This window comes from Trichosurus vulpecula, chromosome 4, assembly GCF_011100635.1.
Source record: "Trichosurus vulpecula isolate mTriVul1 chromosome 4, mTriVul1.pri, whole genome shotgun sequence".
NCBI classification, from domain to species: Eukaryota; Metazoa; Chordata; class Mammalia; order Diprotodontia; family Phalangeridae; genus Trichosurus; species Trichosurus vulpecula.
Genome location: NC_050576.1, coordinates 416,590,416 through 416,611,477, shown reverse-complemented (window position 1 = coordinate 416,611,477; position 21,062 = coordinate 416,590,416). Strand labels below are relative to the sequence as shown.

Sequence of the window (21,062 nt, the reverse complement as noted above, 5' to 3'; positions counted from 1 at the left end):
GAATAGAGAAGATATGTTATGAATGAGGAATAGTAAAAAGGCCCATATGGCTATACCATGGATTCTGTGAGACTAATATATAATAAGGCTAGAAAGGTTAAGTTGGAACTAAGCTGTGAAGAACCTTGAATGCTGAAAACAAAAGTTTATGTTTGATCCTAGAGGTAAAGGAGAGAGCTATAAGATTTTATTGAGCAAAGGAATAATACGGTCAGACCTGTGTTTTATGAAAATTGCTTTGGCAGCTACATGGCGGATGGACTGAAATGAGGAAAGAATTGAGGCATGGATATGAAAGAGGGGACTACTGTAATAATCCAAGTAAGAAGTGACAAGGGCCTGAAACAATGGCGAGAAGGACCTTCATTCAAAAGATGAGGAGGTAACAATATTTGGCAACTGATGAATATATGGGGTGAGAATGAGGCAAGAAGAATTGGCAAATAGATTGGGAATCTAAATCTTAATGAGGACACTCAAATGTGATACAAACAGACTCAACAAAACAGAACTTCCATACCTCAACAATCTTTTGAGTGCTACACAAACTATTAAACAGTCAGAGGTATTAGAAGGGGTACAATATATATGATCCAAGAAAGCTGTATTTAGCTTTTGTCTAATCCTACTTTAAATATCATATTCGATTTACATTTTTTCCAATTTGGATCTATTATTTCATTGGTATGAAGAACTCCCACTGAAAGAACTCCTTCTCCCACTATAGACTGCCAATTATTCTGCAATCTTCAGTCTCAGAGAAGCTGCCCAGGGCACTGAGAGTAAGTAGCCTGGATCTCAGTTGGTATGTATAAGAGATGGGAGCTGAAGCATAAATCCAAGGGCATGATCTATGTCCACTACTACACACTTTTAATTAAGCTAGATGTTAAAATTATGGAAATACTAACTTCCTCAAAAAGTGCTTCCCTCTTGTTACTATAATCAGATTGAAATTCATGTTACAATTTAAATGATATCAATTGTTTTTCTAAGCCTAAACTACTTTCTTTTGAAACCTTGCTCATGAGGATCAATTCTGCATTTTGTACACAGACTCCCACTAGAGAGCACAGTGATATATTCATACTGAAGTAGTTTTCCATTTGAGTAGAAAAAAATTGAAAATGCAACTTGATTTAAAAAAAAAACTTAAAGCAGTTAATACAAAATAGCTTAACTCTCCAAGTTTCATTGGTGAAAACATTGATAATCAGACTATAAGTCCCTAGATTATGAACCCGTTTTACTCAGAATGAACAGAATGATCAATAGAATAATTTTAAATTTCATGTATCAAATAATTGCTTCTTTTTTATCCAAATCTCTTATCTGATAGTTGGTGTCATTAATTAATTGTTTCCTCTTAGCTGTGTTGTGAAGTGCCACCTGTATCACTGATGAAATAATTTTTTCTGATAACTGAAATTAGATCCTTTGACAGAAACAATATAAGCATATAACAATAAAATTTATGTAAAATATATTATAGAAATTGTTACTAGTTTGAATTAATATACATTTTATTAATGTATATTAAAAGTGCATGTAAGTTATGATACATAATCCTTTTGTTTTTTAACCTATATAGTGAAATGTTTATATTTGTTGCTATTTAAGAAATTAATTAAAATCAAATTTAAAAAATATTGGTATTATAAATAATTACTATAATTCTAAGTACTGATAAAGCATATATATTAAATAAAACATTGTAAAGGGGGCTAGGAGCATAACGGGTGCAAAGGTCCATCAGTTAAATACTCTCTTATCAGAGTTTGCCAGGATTATTAATGGGGAAGGAAACATAACTAGCACAGTCCCTAACCCCTGTCTTCTCTGTGATTTCAAGATGTCAGCTAAATTAAAAAGTAACTCTCTCATACTAAGAAAGATTGAGGATTCAATAGGAAGACTTATTTTCTATTAACTGGCTATTTATTTCCAGCTGAGTTATATTACTTCATGATTCAGTTTCCCTTCCTGCCAAACGGAAGTAACACACCTTCCTTATTTTAATTGCCTCATAACTTTACTTTATGGCAAAATTAGTGATAGCTATGAAAATCAGAATGATCATACAAGTATTAATAATGTTACTGTTTGCTACTGGTTGAGAAAAATCTAATAGAATAAAAGTTTATATTATTGAGATACAAATGTCTACTGTGTGTGAGAGCACTGTTTTGGGAGCTAATATAAAATTAAGATAAGATAAGGTTTCTGCCCTCATGTATGATACAGTCCAGGAAGAGCAGAACACACATAAATGCTTATCTAATGCAAGATAATAAAACAAAGTAAATCATAAAACAAATCTCAATATCAATGAACACAGATATTTTATTATGCTTGAAAAAAAATCATAATATATAAATACTTCTTTCAAATATGTGTTCTTTATTACAGAATGTAAAGGAATCTACTAATTTTCTAATAAATTTCTAATTTTCATAAGCTTATGCTTAATTACGAAATAAAACCTACTTCCTGAGAACACTGCCGAAAAGTAAAACTTGGTAACATAACAACTATATCCATAAGTTGGGGTGGGCAAGTAGCTCTTGCATTATACCTAATGATTACAGAATTAAAAGTGCTCTTCTCTCTGCAGATATACATGTTCCATTCTAAAAATGCCCAACTTTTTTAGAGCTGAGTAATGTAGGAATTATATTAAAAAGACATATAAGAGGTCCTTGTTGTTGAGGATAAAAGATACTGGAAAAAGGTCCTTCAAAATGATTTAACTTAAAAAGGTGACTGACATTTCACAGCAAATAGTGACAGAGAGGTGTGACTGGGACTTTACCTTTCATTTAACAAAATGTCAATCACAATTGTAACTATGCATTAATTCTTAGGATGAACAAAGAATGAATCAAGTTGGGGGGTGGGGGGAAGTGTACTTAATTGTTTCAACAAAAATTGAACGATGGCATGATATGACATCATTTACTTTATGCCTGATTTTCACAACAGTAATACAAAGAAAGTCACTGTTGCAAAAATATGTTAGGTCTTCAGAAAATTTCCCTAGGACCTTTTTTAATCTTTTGGTATTCAAATCATTCTCTTCTGAAGTGCCCACAGACAATCAGGGGGAGCCCACAGATAACTGGAACAAAGACAGAACACAGATATTGAGGCAATTGGCTAATGGAGAAAATGTTTTAGTGGGGACTAATTTTATAAGTGACTAGTTCATTAGTGAAAATTTCCATAGCAAGACAATCTTTGATTCCCTATGCAACCTCATGAGGAGGCTGAGAAATGTAGTAGACAGAGAACCGGACCGGTAATCAATAATAGGTGTGTTTAAGTCTCCACTGCCACACAAACTGCCAGATCACTTGACCTCTCAGTGCCTCTGGCAATGTTTTAAGACTAAGATGCAGAAGAAATGCTGATATGCACTGGAAAATGGTATTTCCTCTCCAGGAGTTGCCTACATCAACAAATTCCCAGGCCCAGAACTACCCTAATACTTAATACTTGGATTGCAATGGCCCCAGAGGAGTTGCATCTGAAATGGGAGTTAAATTATAAAGTTGGCATGAGAAGCAAAAATGTATATAATCAAAATTACTCCTGAATACATCTTTTAAACTTGCTCATAAAGTATACTTAAACAATTAAAAAAGGAAAGTAGCTAGGGTCACTTTTAAAAAAGGCAGTCTATACCAGAGAGCAGATGGGTCTGAGATGGTTTCCATGGAAACAACTGAATTATCATTTTTTTTCTTTTGCACAACATTCGGGAAAGCTATTGTTCAGGAATTAACCCATCAAAAACTTGGTAGTGGGATGTAGCAACCAAAAGTGATAATGCAATCTTGGCTGAATTAAGATATGTCCTTATCTAGATTATATATTTAGTTCTAGATACCCGGGTTTATTGGCCAGTAATAAGCTGGTGACTGTACAAAGGCAAGCTACTAGCCCAGTCTAGTCTATGTTATATGAGAATCAGTTAAAGGAACTGGGGATGTTTAGCCTGGAAAACTGAAGACAGAGGAAATATGACAGCTGTGTTCTAGCACACAGAGAGCTATCATGTAGAAGAAGGATGAGACTGCTCTTCTTAGCTTCACTACAAATATTAAGGAGCAAGGGTAGAAGTTGCACAAGCAAATTTAGACTAATGAACATCTAGAAAAACTTCATAGCCATTAGAAATGTTTAAATGTAGAATGAGAGGCAGTAGGTTGCCCCAAGAAGAGGCTGAATGACCACTTCTCAGGTCAAACACTCAGCTAGGTACCACAATGATAGACAGGTGGGCCCAGAATCAGACACTTACTAGCTGTGTGACCTTGGGCAAGTCATTTGACCTCTGTTTGCCTCAGGGTCTCCATCTGTAAACTGGAGGTAATAATAGCACCTACCTCCCAGGGTTGCTGTGAGAGTCACACGGGATAATAAAGCACTAAGCACAGTATCTGGCTAACTGTAAGGGCTATATAAATGTGAGCTAACATCATTACTGTTGTTATGATCATTAGCATTAGGCCCACAGTACTCACAAGTGTTTCTCAAACAAATTAAAATGCAATTTGGAAATATTTAATAAAATAAAAATACATTAAAAATAGAGATAACCGTTTAAAAAAGATTAGTGGTCCCCCTTTCTATTTGAGTTTAATATTCCTGCTTGGTCTAGATGACTGCAAAGATCCCTTCCAGCTCTCAAATTCTGTGATTCTGTGATTCTGTGAATAAACATTTATTAAATACCTATATGTCAGGAACTCGGTTATGTGCTGGTTATATAAAGACAATAGCGAAGTATACAGTCTCTCTAGGGGAAACAACGTGTACACATATGTATAAAAATAGACGTAAGATAATACTGTAGAAAAAAGCAATGGCACTTAAGTGGATGAGGAAGGCTTCATGCAGAAAGCGACGCTTGAGCTGAGCTGTGACAAAGGAAATAGGTATTTGTCTAGGAGGCCAAAGTGAAAAGTAAATTTCACATGTAAGTGACAGTCAATACAAGAAGTATAACACCCATCCTCCTGACAAAATGCTATGTGTGAGAAAGAGGAATTAGGCCACATGTGGAAAAGAGAGTAATGAGAAACAAGATAGCAAAGATTACATGGGGAGGGCCTTCAATGCCAAACACAGGAACTACTATTTCATTCTAGAGGTAATAGGGAGCCACTGGAGTTCATTATTGAGTTTGACATGATTGAGAAGAGCAATGACTTTGAATCGATATGGTAACCATACGCCAAAAAAAAAAGTCACATTGAATAGACTGGATTGGTCTTTGAGCCAGGAAGACTGAAGTTCCAAGTCTTTTCACTAACATATACTATAAACTTTACTTCTCAAAGTTTTAGACAATTTTCTAAGAGTATAAGTTACTAAGAAGGTATCACACTATATAGGTAGAAGGTTTTTCCTTATTTGGTTGTTCCTGAAACCAAATAAATTGCACATACAGTTCCTATTTTGATCCTCCAATAACCATATGCTGGCCCTGTAATCTACAAAAATGATAAAGTATAATTTCATTAATATATTAATAAATATGTTGATAACATAATACTATTCAGATATTGAATAACCTAAAAGTAACTCCAAAGTTACTTGTGTTAACTTTGGCAAAGAGAGCAAAGACTATTTTGTTTTACCTCAGCTATTGTTATACAATCTGGAAATACTGAATGAACCAAGTGGTTTGCCAGCATAAGATAAACCAAGGAATCTTCATCTACTTGTAGTCCAAAATATTCACTGTAATCACCTGAAAAGCCTTCACCTAGCAAAAGAAAAACAATAAGAGACTGGCATGTTAAAATTTGCATGGCTTTTTAAGTCAATATAAAAATATCTCTAACATCAACTAAATACCATTCAACGAGAATATAAAATGTACAAATGGGCCTTCAAACTGTTATCCCAATAGGAACATTAGATATACTAGCCTTTAAAAAAGATCCACTCCAGAGAGCTGATCAGATCAATAACACAGGAAATCCTCCAACCTGACTTTTAACTTACTACAAGCAATTTTACTAGTTCCTTTTTTTAAAATTACTTTTAATAAACATTAGCATTCATCTTTTTATATGGGGCTTTGAATGGAGTGGTCAGACAATTATTTTCATAATTCGAATCCTTGGTTTTATTATAACTGCAATTACGACATTAACAGAGTGCCATTTTCAACAGGGTTTTTTTTTTTTTTGTATTTTAAGATTGTTTCAGGTGAGCAAGGGTAATCTTTAGATTCACCTTCTGAGCTTTCCATTATAGAAACATAGGCAGTGGTGCTGTTGCAAAAAAAAAAAAATGTAATCATCAAGTGATTGATTTTTAAGTGAATGATCAGTTCCCTTACCCATTCCATGATGGTGATAAAGCATGGATGTTACACCATCAAAACGGAATCCATCAAAGCCATATTCTTCTAGCCACCATCTCAAGTTAGAAAGAAGGAATCTTAAAACTTCCCAGCTGAAATATTAATATAAACATTTGGTTACTTCAATTAAAGTATAACAATTTTGTGGTGTATTTAAAAACATATGTTTAGAAAGGAAGTTTAAAACTAAGATTTCAAGTATCAGTCATTCTACAAACAAGTATCTATAGAAAAAAGTATAGTTAAATGTGGTCAGACGTTGCTGAGAGGAATTTTCACGTGGAAAAGAAAAGCTATTAAATTTTAGCTCCTTTGTAGAACATAGGTAAGGATTAAAATGTAAAAACTAAGAGAAAAAATTGAGGTTCTGGGGTGGAGCCAAGATGGTGACTGGAAAGCAGGGACTTGCATGAGCTCCCCACCAGGTCCTTCCAAAAATGTATAAAAAACGGCTCTGAACAAATTCTAGAACTGCAGAACCCAATAAATAACAGAGGGAAGCAGGGCTCCAGCCCAGGAAAGCCTGGATGGTCGCAGGGGAGAGTCTATCACATGGAGCTGGGAGCAGAGCCCAGCGTGGGCTGCACCAGGACCAACCAGACAGGGAGCCTGGCGGAACAGGCCCTAGTACCCTGAATCAGTGAGCTGTGGCAGTTATCAGCCTTCTCAACCCACAAACACCAAAGACAACAGAGAAGATTAGTGGGAAAAGCTGCAGGGACAGAGTGAAAGGAGTTTGCGGTTCAGCCTCCGGCACAGGGCAGCTGAGGTGGTACAGCTCTGAGGACAGAACTACAACTGCAGTTGCTTAAGGCCCTAGGCCCACCTGGTGAGAGGAATTAAGTGGCAGATCAGAGCAGAGATCCAGGAGAGATAATTTAAAAAATTTTGGACTACCTGAAAGCCATGATCAAAAAAAGAGCCTAGATATCATCTTTCAAGAAATTATCAAGGAGAACTGCCCTGATATTCTAGAGCCAGAGGGTAAAATAGAAATTGAAAGAATCCACAGATCGCTTCCTCAAAAAGATCCCAAAAAGAAAACTCCTAGGAATATTGTCGCCAAATTCCAGAGTTCACAGATCAAGGAGAAAATACTACAAAGCAGCCAGAAAGAAACAATTTGAGTCTTGTGGAAACACAATCAGGATAACACAAGATCTAGCAGTTTCAACATTAAGGGATCTAAGGGCTTGGAATATTATATTCCAGAGGTCAATGGAGCTAGCATTAAAACCAAAAATCACCTACTCAGAAAAACTGAGTATCATGTTCCAAGGCAAAATATAGACTTTCAATAAAATAGAGGACTTTCAAGCTTTCTCAGTGCAAAGACCAGAGCTGAATAGAAAATTTGACTTTGAAACACAAGAACCAAGAGAAGCATGAAAAGGTAAACAAGAAAAAGAAATTATAAGGCACTTACTAAAGTTGAACTGTTTTGTTTACATTCCTACATGGAAAGATGATGTGTATAATTCATGAGATCTCAGTATTACAGTAGCTGAAGGGAATATGTATATATATATCTATATCTATCTATCTATCTATCTATATATATATATAGATATATATAGATATATAGATATAGATATGGATACGGATATAGATATATACATATATATGTATATACACACACACACACACATATATATATACATACACATATTATATATATATATTTTCACACACACATATAGACAGAGGGCACAGGGTGAGGTGACTATGAAAAGATGATATCTAAAAAAATAAAATCGAATTAAGGGATGAGAGAGGAATATATTGAGAGAGGGAGAAACGGAGAGATGGAATGGGGTAAATTATCTCACATAAAAGTGGCAAGAAAAAGCAGTTCTGTTGGGAGGGAAGAGGGGGCAGGTGAAGGGGAATGAGTGAATCTTGCTCTCATCAGAATTGACCTGAGGAGGGAATAACATACACACTCAATTGGGTATCTTACCCCACAGGAAAGAAGGAGGAAGAAGATAAAAAAGGGGAGATGATAGAAAGGAGGGCAGATGGAGGAGGAGGTAATCAAAAGCAAATACTTTTGGAAAGGGACAGGTCAAGGGAAAAAACTGGATAAAGGGTTAGAGGATAGGAAGGAAAATATATAGTTGGTCTTTCACAACATGAGTATTGTGGAAGGGTTTTGCATAATGATACACATGTGGCCTATGTTGAATTGCTTGCCTTCTTAGGGAGGGTGGGTGGGGAGGGAAGAGGGAAGATAATTTGGAACTCAAAGTTTGAAAAGGAGATGTTCAAAAAAAAAGTTTTTGCATGCAACTGGGAAATAAGATATACAGGCAATGGGGCATAAAAATCTATCTTGCCCTACAAGAAAGTAAGGGAAAAAAGGATGGGGGGAGTGGGGTGACAGAAAGGAGGACTGACTGGGGAACGGGGCAATCAGAAAGTATATGCCATCTTGGAGTGGGCGGGAGGGTAGAAATGGGGAGAAAATTTGTAATTAAAACTCTTATGAAAATTAATAGTGAAAAGTAAAAATATTATATAAATAAATAATGATTAAAAAATATTGAGGTTCTGAAGGGTAAGTTTTTTTTTTATTCATTGTCAAACCAGTTTTCTGAAATCTCACAGCCATAGAAATTTTCTGATTGTTTTACAAATAGGAAATGTGTTCAAATGTACTTCATCTTAATATTTAAAAAAAGTAGAAAACATAATACAAATTATAATTCAAAACAGATAAAAATTTCAGAGTTTAAGAGGAAAATATTAAAAATATTTAAAATCACCTGCACAATAAACTTATATTAACTAGTTCATGCTATATTGTGAATCAAAACGAGGTAAAAAGCTAATTATCAAGAAATGTGTTTAGCAAAGTAGAAAGTTCTACAAATTAAAATGTTTCACATCTATTTTTGTAAATATAAAGAGGGAACAAAGAATAGTACAACTCAATTAAAAACACCACATGAAACAAGTCTATTTTGGAAAACTGAATGGAGGGCACTATAAATTAGCATTTTCTTTAGTCATACAGTTATGGTTGAGTTGTCTATCTTATTATAACTGGAGTTTTAAGGCTTTAATACCTCATTTAGTTTAATGACAAAACTATAATAATGGACACAAATCTTTACCAAGTTGAAATTTATGTATTTTTAAAACCCTTCACATATTGCCATGTAATCAAATGTTAGCTGAGATTCAGTTATCACAGTCAATTTAGAACTTGTAAATCTGTACTTTTTTGAGGGAACAAAGGAGTGCATGTCAATTAAATGTTTTAAATAAGTTATTTTGGAATAGGAAAAATTATTAAAAGTGAAAAAAGAGAAAATATAAGAAATGTAGCTAATGTTTAAGTGTGTATTAGGTTTCTGGATCATTATGCCAAATAGTGACAAAGTAAATACTTGACCTTGCTATTACAATTCACTCACTACTTTAACAGAGGAAATTAAAAAGTAATTCATCAGTTTTGTTACCGAAGAGCTGAGATCATAAAATTATAACATCTGGGGGGAGGGGAGGGCAGCGGAGCCAAGATGGCAGCTGGAAAGCAGGGACTTGTTTGAGCTCCCCACCAGGTCCCTCGAAAAACCTACAAAAAATGGCTCTGAACAAATTCTCGAACTGCAGAACCAACAAAATAGCAGAGGGAAGCAGGGATGCAGCCCAGGACAGCCTGGATGGTTGCTGGATGAGGTCTATCGCACATGGAGTGGAGGGGTGCAGAGCCCAGTGTGGGCGGCGGCAGGACCAACCAGACCAGGAGCCAGGCACAACAGGGTCTAGCACCCTGAATCAGTGAGCTGTGGCAGTTACCAGACTTCTCAAACCACAAATGCCAAAGACAACAGAGAAGGTTAGTGGGAAAAGCTGTAGGGCACAGAGTGAAAAGAGTTCCCAGTTCAGCCACTGGCCCCGGGGGCGGCAGAGATGGTGCAGCTACAGAACTACAGCTGCAGTTGCTTCAGGCCCCAGGCCCACCTGGTGGGAGGAATTAAGTGGCAGATCAGAGCAGGAGTGCAGAGCCTATTTAAGATTTGCATCAGGTCCGGGTTGGCAGTTCTTGGGGAAGGAGAAGTGCTGGTGTGGCAGAGCTGGCTGTTTCAGAAATAGCTCTGAAATCAACAGCGCATCCCCTCAAGCCTGGAACAAAGTACTCTTTACTCTACAAGCAGTCATACCCTTTTGAAAAACTCAAGGGTCAAGTAAGTTGGCTGGGAACATGGCCGGGCAGCAAAAACAGACTCAGATTCAGACTCAGACTTTGAAATCTTTCTTTGGTGACAAAGAAGACCAAAATGTACAGCCAGAAGAAGTTAACAAAGTCAAAAAGCCTACATGAAAAGCCTCCAAGAAAAACATGAACTGGTCTCAGGCCATGGAACAGCTCAAAAAGGATTTGGAAAAGCAAGTTAGAGAAGTAGAGGAAAAATTGGGATGAAAAATGAGAACAATGCAAGAAAACCATGAAAAACAAGTCAAGGACTTGCTAAAGGAGACCCAAAAAATACTGAAAAAAATACTGAAAAAACAACACCTTAAAAAATAGACTAACTCAAATGGCAAAAGAGCTCCAAAAAGCAAATAAGGAGAAGAATGCCTTGAAAAGCAGAATTAGCCAAATGGAAAAGGAGGTCCAAAAGACCACTGAACAAAATACTACCTTAAAAATTAGATTGGAGCAACTGGAAGCTAGTTACTTGTTGAGAAATCAAGATATAAAACAGAACCAAAAAATGGAAGACAATGTGAAATATCTCATTGGAAAAACCACTGACCTGGAGAATAGATCTAGGAGAGATAATTTTAAAATTATGGGACTACCTAAAAGCCATGATCAAAAAAAGAGCCTAGATATCATCTTTCAAGAAATTATCAAGGAGAACTGCCCTGATATTCTATAGCCAGAGGGCAAAATAGAAATTGAAAGAGTCCACAGATCACCTCCTCAAAAAGAAGCCAAAAAGGAAACTCTTAGGAATATTGTCACCAAATTCCAGAGCTCCCAGATCAAGGAGAAAATACTACAAAGCAGCCAGAAAGAAACAATTTGAGTATTGTGGAAAAACAATCAGGATAACACAGGTTCTAGCAGCTTCAACATTAAGGGACCGAAGGGCATGGAATATGATATTCCTGAGGTCAATGGAGCTAGGATTAAAACCTAGAATCACCTACCCAGCAAAACTGAGTATCATGCTCCTAGGCAAAATATGGACTTTCAATAAAATAGAGGACTTTCAAGCTTTCTTAGTGAAAAGACCAGAGCTGAATAGAAAATTTGACTTTCAAACACAAGAATCAAGAGAAGCATGAAAAGGTAAACAAGAAAGAGAAATCACAAGGGATTTACTAAAGTAGAACGGTTTTGTTTACATTCCCACATGGAAAGATGATGTGTTATGATTCATGAGACCTCAATATCATAGTAGCTGAAAGGAATATATACATATATATATATACATATATACATATATACATATATATATATATATATATATATATATACACACTGTGGAAAATATTATACTATTTTATATCATTTTTGTAATTTCAATAAGACTCAGGGCCTGAACTACTTAACCAGAAGAAAAGCCTGATCCTAACAGTCTCTTTGTTCTCTTGTATCAACAAATCCAGATGGAACATTTCTTGCTCTGTCCATGGTCATTAAGGGTGAAAACCTTGAGCCCAGACACTATCTTGAATTATGTGACTTTTCCTTATCTTAATATTTTATGGGCATATACTATGTGGTGGAATGTTAATGGCCAATTAAACACAGAGATCCTGGGGCTACAAATCCAATTGACACTTTGACAACTATCTAATTTGTTGTATTTACAATCTATTTCATTAAGGAAAATCCTCTTCTTGTATCATGGTTAAATATACATGGGGGTCATAAAAATGAGGTCATACAGTCTTGCTAGCTCTGCTAAAATAACGTATATAAGTTTTCTCATTGCTTTGTTCAGGCAGCCAGAGTTCATACTCTGACTCCTTGTACGTACAAGTAAGCTAGCTCCTCTATGCTTTAAGGGAAAATAATAAACAACATGGATTTTTCTATCACCTAGCTCTGTTGTTTCCTTCAACCAAATTTTCAGGTTTAACAATACATATGTGTGTGTCTATGTATGTATATAAGTAGGTGTATATATATACATATATACATATATGTGTGTGTGTATATACATATATGTATATATATATATATATATATGTAGAGAGAGAGAAAGAAAGAAAGAGAGAGAGTGAGGGAGACAGAGGGCAAAGGGTGAGTTGAATATGAAGGGATGATATCTAAAAAAATAAAATCAATTTAAGGGATAAGAGAGGAACATATTGAGAGAGGGAGAAAGACAGAATGGGGTAAATTATCTCACATAAAATTGGCAAGAAAAAGCAGTTCTGTAGGAAGGGAAGAGGGGGCAGGTGAGGAAGAATAAGTAAATCTTGCTCTCACCAGATTTGATCTAGGGAGGGAATACCATACTCACTCAATTGGGTATCTTACCCCACAGGAAAGTAGGAGGAAGAAGATAAAAAAGGGGGGACGACAGAAGGGAGGGCAGACAGGGGGAGGAGGTTATCAAAAAGAAACACTTTCGAAAAGGGACGGGGTCACGGGAGAAAACTGAATAAAGGGGGATAGGTTAGGAAGGAGCAAAACATAGTTAATCTTTCACAACATGAGTATTGTGGAAGGGTTTTACATAATTATACACATGCGGCCTATGCTGAATTGCTTGCCTTCTTAGGGAGGATGGGTGGGGAGGGAAGAGGGGAGATAATTTGGAACTCAAAGTTTTAAAAGCAGATGTTCAAAAAAAAGTTTTTGCATGCAACGAGGAAATAAGATACACAGCAATGGGGCATAGAAATTTATCTTGCCCTACAAGAGAAGAAGGGAAAGGGGGATGGGAGGGGAGTGGGGTGACAGAAGGGAGGGCTGACTGGGGAACAGGGCAACCAGAATATACACCATCTTGGAGTGGGGGGGGAGGGTAGAAATGGGGAGAAAATTCGTAATTCAAACTCTTGTGAAAATCAATGCTGAAAACTAAATATATTAAATAAATTAAATAAAAAAATTTATAACATTTAAATCTTGAAGGGAACTCACAAACTATCTGGTCTAGCACCCTCAATTTATTATTATTAAAGGTGAAGTGATTACATTCCTACATGTAAAGATGATATTTGTAACTCATGAGACCTTTCTTAGTATTAGGGAAGCTGGAGGAAATATATATATATGTATATATATATATATATATATATATATATATATATATATATATATATATATATAGACAGAGGGCACAGGTTGAGTTGAATATGAAGGGATGATATCTAAATAACAAAATTAAGTTGTGTGAGAGAGGAATGTGCTGGCAGAAGGACAAAGGGAGAGGTAGAAAGAGGTAAATTATCTCACATAAAAGAGGCAAGAAAAACTTTTTACAATGGAGGGGAAAAGGGGGGAAGTGAGAAGGAATGAGTGAACCTTACTCTCACTGGAATTGGCTTAAGGAGGGAATAACATACACACTCAATTGGGTATGAAAATCTATCTTACCCTACAGAAAAGTAGGGGGGAAGAGGATGGGGGTGGGGTAATAGAAGGGAGGGCAGATTGGAGGAGGGAGTAATCAGAAGTAAACACTTGAGGAAGGACAGAGTCAAAGGAGAGAATATAATAAATTGGGGTGTGATAGGATGGAGGAAAATGTAGTTGTCTTTCACAATATGCCTATTATTGGAAGTGTTCTGCATGACTTACACATGTATAACCTATATTGAATTGTTTGCCTCCCAATGAGAGTGAGTGGGGAGGAAGGAAGAGAGAAAATGTAGAAATCAAAGTTTTCAAAAAGAATATTAAAAATTGTTTTTACATGCAACTGGGAAATAAGATATACACACAATGGGGTAGAGAAATCTATCTTGCCCTACAGGGAAAAAGAAAGGAAGGGGATAAGAGTAAGCAAGGTAGGGGGTTGATGGAAGGGAGTGGAAGAGGTAATCAAAATGCATGCTGTCTTCAGGTTGGGGGAGGGAAGAGATGGAGAGAAAATTTGGAACTCAAAATCTTGTGGAAATGAATGTTGAAAACTAAAATTAATTATAAAAGTAAAATAAAAAAATTCTGAGGTACTACTTCACAACGATTAGATTAGATAATAGGACAGAAAAGGTAAATGACAAATGTTGGAAGGGATGTGGGAAAAATGAGATATTAATGTACCATTGTCAGAGTTGTGAACTGATTAAACCATTCTATAGAGCAATTTGGAACTATGCCCAAAGAGCTATAAAATCATGCATACCCTTTGACATAGCAATACCACTACTAGGTCTGTAACCCAAGAGAGATAAGGAAAAGGGAAAATGGAAAAGGGCCTATATGTAAAAAAATATTTATAGCAGCTCTTTTCTAGGGATAAAGAATTAGAAATTGAGGGGATGTACATCAATTGGGGAATGGCTTTAAAAAAAAGAATTCACTAGTTGACAAAAACTCCTTGGGAAAACTAGAAACCTGACTGGCAAAAACTAAACATAGAACACCACCTTACATTGACCCATAAAAGGTCGAAATGGGTACATTACTTGAACATAAATAGTGATATTAGAGGAGCATAAAAAATTTACCTGTGAGATCTATGAATAAGAGAAGAGTTTATTACCAAACAAGAGATAGAGAGGATCACAGGAAGTAAAATGGACAATTTTGAGTACATGAAATTAAAAAGGTTTTGTATGCAAACAATACCAATGAAGCAAAAACTAGAAAGAATGCAAGAAAATGAGCAAAAATATTTAGAACAAGCTTCTCTGATAAAGGTACTATTTGTCAAATGTACAAAAAACTTGGCCACATTTATAAAACAAAGAGCCATTCCTCAATGGATAAATGATAAAAGGATATTGTCTGTTTTCATTAGAAGAAATTAAAACTATCAATAATTATATGAAAAAATGCTCTAAATCACTAATGTTTAGAGAAGGGAAAATAACAACAATTCTAATGTTCCACCATCCACATTTTACATTGGATAGCATGAGAGAACAGAAAAATAACATGTTGGAGGGGATATAGAAAAATTGGGACACTGATACACTGATGGTAGAGTTGTGAACTGGTGCAACCACTCTGCAGAACAATTTGGAACTATGCCCAAAGAGCTAGGCCGACCCAGCAATACCATTCCAAGATCTGTAACCTAAAAAGATAAAAATAATAAAAAGACATACATGTACAAAGACAGCAGGTCTTTTTATCATGGCAAATAATTAGAAATTAAGGGGGTGTCCAGTAATTGGTGAATGGCCGAACAGGTTGTGGTATATTATTCTGACAGAATAATATTATGCTATAAGAAATGATGAGAGGGACAGTTTCAGAAAAACCTGGGAAAACATATGAAATGATGCAAATTAAAGCGAGCAGAACCAGGAGAACACAGTACAGTTACAGCAATATTGTAATGATTATCAACTGTGAAAGACTTAACTACTCTTATAAAATATGACAATCCAAGACAATTTCAAAGGACTTATGATGAAAACTGCTATCCACCTCCAGGGAGAACTAACAAACTCTGAGTGCAAATTAAAGCATACTTTTTTTACTTTATTTTTCTTGATTTTTTTTTTTTTGCTTTTTGGCAATAGAGTTAATATGGAAATATGTTATTACCTCGGGTTAAAGGCTGAAGCTCTAGGTGCCATCTCATATATCATGTTCCTGGAGAGGCCAAGCAAAGATGGCAAATACAGGCAGAGACTCCCCTGAGCTCTCTCCAAAACCCCTCCATACACCTTAAAATAATAACTGAACAAATTTGAGAGCAGCAGAACCCACAAAAAGATGAAATGAAATAATTTTCCAGCCCAAGACCTGGGCAAAAAATTAACCTATTAGCACCAAAGGTAACACTAAGCTGCATGCTGGGACTAAGGGTTACAGAAGAATGTGCTTATTTGTGTTGAAAGGAGTTTCTGGATGAAAATTCTCTACAGAGAAGAAATCATAGGTCTTATTAAAAAAAAAAAAGCACATTTTGTTGGTTATGTTACATCCTCACCAAAGTACTTTTTGCTACCATATATTTTCTCTCTTTTTCTCCATAGCTAATTATGTACTCTTTTAAGTTAATAACCTTTTATCAAAATGCAGAGGCAAGAGTACTTGAACTTCAAAATTTAATGCAGAAAAGATTAAGAAAAATTTAGTAAACAGTAAGGTAGTATATGATACATAGATTTTTATGTATTATGAAATAATACTTTTATCAAAGAGATGCTTTCTGATTCTTCTAATACACATATAAAAATCAAACTATAATTTAAAATAAATAGCGTGTACATGTGTGTATATTGTGATATAAAATGGTGCCAAAGTAAATGAAGTTTTTTGTGAATCTGTTTTTTTCATTTGTACATTAGAAAAGCTAAATAATATCTAATTGAATGATACTGTTTGTTGAAATACTATGGCACAATACTTTGCTTCCATAGCCACACACACACACACACACACACACACACACACACACACACACGCACACACACACGCACACACACACACACACACAAATAATACAATTTGGGAATTTATTGCAAGCCAATTGGCATTAAGTGACTTGCCCAGGATTACACAGCTATTAAGTGTCAAGTGTCAGAGTCAGAGGCTGGATTTGAACTCAGGTTCTCTTGACTCTAGGGCCAGTGCTCTATCCATTGAACCACCTAGCTGCCCCTATCTTCCACTTAATTATGCAAACAACTGATATAGCATTCTATTTTTAAAAATAGACTTTTATCCTGGGCAGTTAAAAGTAGGTTCTGGACAATGAGCTGAGAAAAAAAGAGTGTACCCTTACAAGCTATTTAAAGGAAAATTGGAAATAAAGAAAAAGGTTCTCAAATTTAAATTAAGGTCTTTCATTATGAATACTTAAACTGCAATATAAAGTAATGAAATAATTTCCTGGGATACATGGGGAAAATAGTTCTTCCTACATTGGCAGGTTTTTCTTTCCTTTAGTACTGTTCCCTGCATTAAACTAACTTCTTTCAGGCTTGATTAGGAAAAATAGTTAAATCTACTGCTGCTCCAAAGAAAGCCATATTAGCTTCAAAACAGAGAAAGACCAATTCTCTTTTATCAAAAAGATTAAGAAAGTTGTTCTATCAATCTAATCTGTCTGGATTTCAGTTTGAAAAGCAGAAACATAACTTGTCTCATAAGGTTTATAAGCTTATTCAGAAAAGTAGAAAGGTTCCTATTGATGTGAAGCATAACATTCGGGTGAGGATTTATAGTTTTTGTATAAACTTTGCTCCTTGGATTATCTGCCTCTGTTATTCCCCACAAACTTAAAACTCAGGAGGCAAGGGATATATATATACATATATAAATATATATATATATATATGAAGTATCTCAGGCATCTCAGTATCTCAAGTATCTCAGAATGTAACTTAATAAAGTTACATTCCTAAATCTTAACTACCTTTAAAAGTAGGGCACTTTTACTCTGTAGGAATTTTAAATCTGAAGAATTGGCTCAGTGCTGAAAAGTAACTAGAAAATTTTCTTCAGAATACAGATATATTACTCCGTGTATATATTCAATAATATATTTACACAAATAATGTTATAGTTCACTTTTAAATGGTTATGGCCTGGATTTATTTTTTTAACATATTTCCACACCAGTCATGTTGTAAAAGAAGAATCAGAACAAAAGAAAAATCACAAGAAAAAAAAAGAGAAAAAGAAAATACTATGCTTCAATCTGCATTCAGACTCCATAGTTCTTTCTCCAGATATGGAGAGCATTTTCAATCATAAGTTTTTTGGAATTGTCTTAGGTCACTGAAGAAGAGCTAAGTCTATCAAAGCTGATCGTCACACAATTTGCTGTTACTGTGTGTGTACAATGTTCTCTCCTCTCTTCATTCAGCACCAGTTCATGTAAGTCCAGGTCCTTCTGAAACTTGCCTGCTCTTTATTATAGTAAAAATAGTATTCCATTACATTCATATACCACAACTTATTCAGCCATTCCCCTAATTGGTGAGCATCCTCTCAATTTCCAATTCTTGGCCACCATGAAAGAAGTTGCTATAAACATTTTTGTACATGTAAGTCCTTCTCCCATTTGTATGGTCTCTCTGGGAGACAGACCTAGTAGTGGTATTTCTAGATCAAAAGTTTTTTATCCCTTTAGGCATAGTTCTAAATTGCTCTCCAGAATGGTTGGATCAGTTCACAATTCCACCAACAATGCATTAGTGCTCCAATTTTCCCACATCCTCTCCAACATTTATCATTTTCCTTTTTTGTCATATTTGCCAATCTAATAGGTGTGAGGTCATACCTCAGAGTTCTTTTAACTCACGGTTCTCTAATTAATAGTGATTTAGGGCATTTTTTTCATATGACTACAGATAGCTTTAATTTCTTCATCTGAAAACTGCCTGTTCATAACCTTTGACTACTTATCAGTTGAGGAATGACCTGTATTCTTATAAATTTGACACAGTATTTGAGAAACCAGACCTTTATCAGAAACACTGGTTGCAAAAATTGTTTCCCAGCTTTCTGTTTTCCTTCTAATCTTGGTTGCACTGGTTTTGTTTGGGGAAAATCTTTTCAATTTAATGTAATCAAAATTATCCATTTTGCATTTAATAATGTTCTCTACCTCTTGTTTGGTCATAAATTCTTCTCTATAGATCTGACAGGTAAACCATTCCTTGGGTCTCCTAATTTGCTTATGGTATCGCCCTTTATGTCTAAATCACATACCCATTTTGACCTTATCTTGGCATATGGTGTAAGATGTTGTTCTATGCCTAGTTTCTGCCATACTATTTTCAAGTTTTCCCAGCAGTTTTTATCATTCTCACTGCTACTGCAGATCAACATCTGTGCTGAAACTTACCTGCCTCAGACACTTAGAGACTGTGTTTACTTACCCAGAGTCACACAGTTAGTAATGTGTCAGAGGTGGTAAATGCTAGTTAGATCTGAAGCCAACTCTCTATCTACTACACCACTACACGGTACAGGAAAAAGAGCAATGAATTAGAAAACCCATGTTCAAATTCTGTCTTTTTCACTTACTACCTTTCGGGTCTCGGTTTCTTCATCTATGAAATGAAGGAGCTAGATAGATAGCCTTTAGTTTCTTTCCAGTTATTAATCTGTGATTTTAGGCTCATATGATTTTTTTAAAGGATGCCATTTTGGCAGCTGCTTGGAAAGTGGATTTGAATACGGGAGACTGGATGCATAAATAGCAAATACGAAGTTACGGTAAAATTCCAAGAAATATGGGATAACCGGAGTAGATTTGGTGAGGGAAAGATACTAATATGATGTATATGCAGCTAGAATTATTGAAATGAAATTATTGACTTCACTAGCCATCTCAAATGCCTAAAATGTCCTGCCTCTTCATGTTTTATGCCTCATAGAATCCCTACATTCCTTTAACACTCAAGTACCACTTCCTATAGGAAGAATAAACTGATCTCCCTGGTTGAAAGTACCCTCTCACCCCATCCCACCCCCCACCAAAAAAAATTACTTTATATCTATTGTATGCAGTTGATAAGCCTTTCTTGAATTAAACTGAGGTAGCTATCTAGAAGGCTAGCACCAAGAGAAATGAGGTTTTACTATTTTGATATTTTATTTAAAAAATACTAGAAGTTCATGGTGTACAAGGCATTAAGATGACTGAAGTTTCTCTGGCAAAGAAAAGTGTGTTAATATTAAACTTCAGTTAAATCTTTCGATTACTTACAAATGTTCTAGTATCATAGAAAAACAACAGAAATGCACTGAATAATAGTATAAGAGATGAAATTACAACTTAAGATTACATATTTTCTATGGTTAAATAACATTCAGCCTAGTTAGAGGATGGGGTCTAGATGAAATATATGCTTGCAGTTCCTTTATGTAAGGTTCATCTCCAAAGGGTTATTTATAGGGAAAGGGAAAAGGAAAGTGAGAACTTATCTATGAATTTAATTAAAGTATTTGACTTAGTTTATTATTGGCACAAAAAAATCAGGACGGGGGGGGCACTAATAAGATCAGAGCCAAGACATTTATATATTTAGCATTACATATATTCATACATTAAACTCTTTTTTGAATGTCAAAAATCACGTAGTAATCATAAGTTTATTTCCTCATTTTCAATTCAATTTAAATCGAATCTACAAACACACAATATGATGCTTGAGATCTCTACCACAGTTTATTTAAAAAAAGAAAAGATAGATAACGCCTTGGTCTGATCACGTCTGGTATCTAGGTGAGTCTTCTCCTATTCTTACTCTCCCAAATATGAGATTTTTTCTCTTTTATCTTCAGTTTTCCCTACTAGTTCTTCTCTACAACTTACAAAAATACCAAGCTCTCTCCCTTCTTGGAAAAAAAATCACATGACCTATCCATCTCATTAACACATCAACCTATATTTTCCACTATTTCAAAGCCAAACTCTTGGGAGGAAGGGGGAAGAGGGGAAGACTATCTATAGTCCTTACTTAACACTCACTTTTATCACTCCTTTAGCATTCCTTTCAATTTCTCTTAATTTCATTAATTAACTGAAACCACTTTGGATAATCAACTACTCTAGTAGGCATTTTGACC

At 35.3% G+C, this 21,062-nt stretch overlaps 1 protein-coding gene across 1 annotated transcript in view; it reads right to left on the bottom strand.

Annotated features, from left to right (window-relative positions):
• GBE1 (1,4-alpha-glucan branching enzyme 1) overlaps nucleotides 1-21,062 on the bottom strand; it is a 354,639-nt gene that overhangs the window by 121,514 nt on the left and 212,063 nt on the right. The window contains exons 8-9 of the mRNA XM_036754162.1: nucleotides 6,356-6,471; nucleotides 5,646-5,773 (exon numbers count right to left, since the gene is read on the bottom strand). Coding sequence (XP_036610057.1) covers nucleotides 5,646-5,773; nucleotides 6,356-6,471 — 244 coding nt within the window. The remainder of the gene's footprint in view (nucleotides 1-5,645; nucleotides 5,774-6,355; nucleotides 6,472-21,062) is intronic.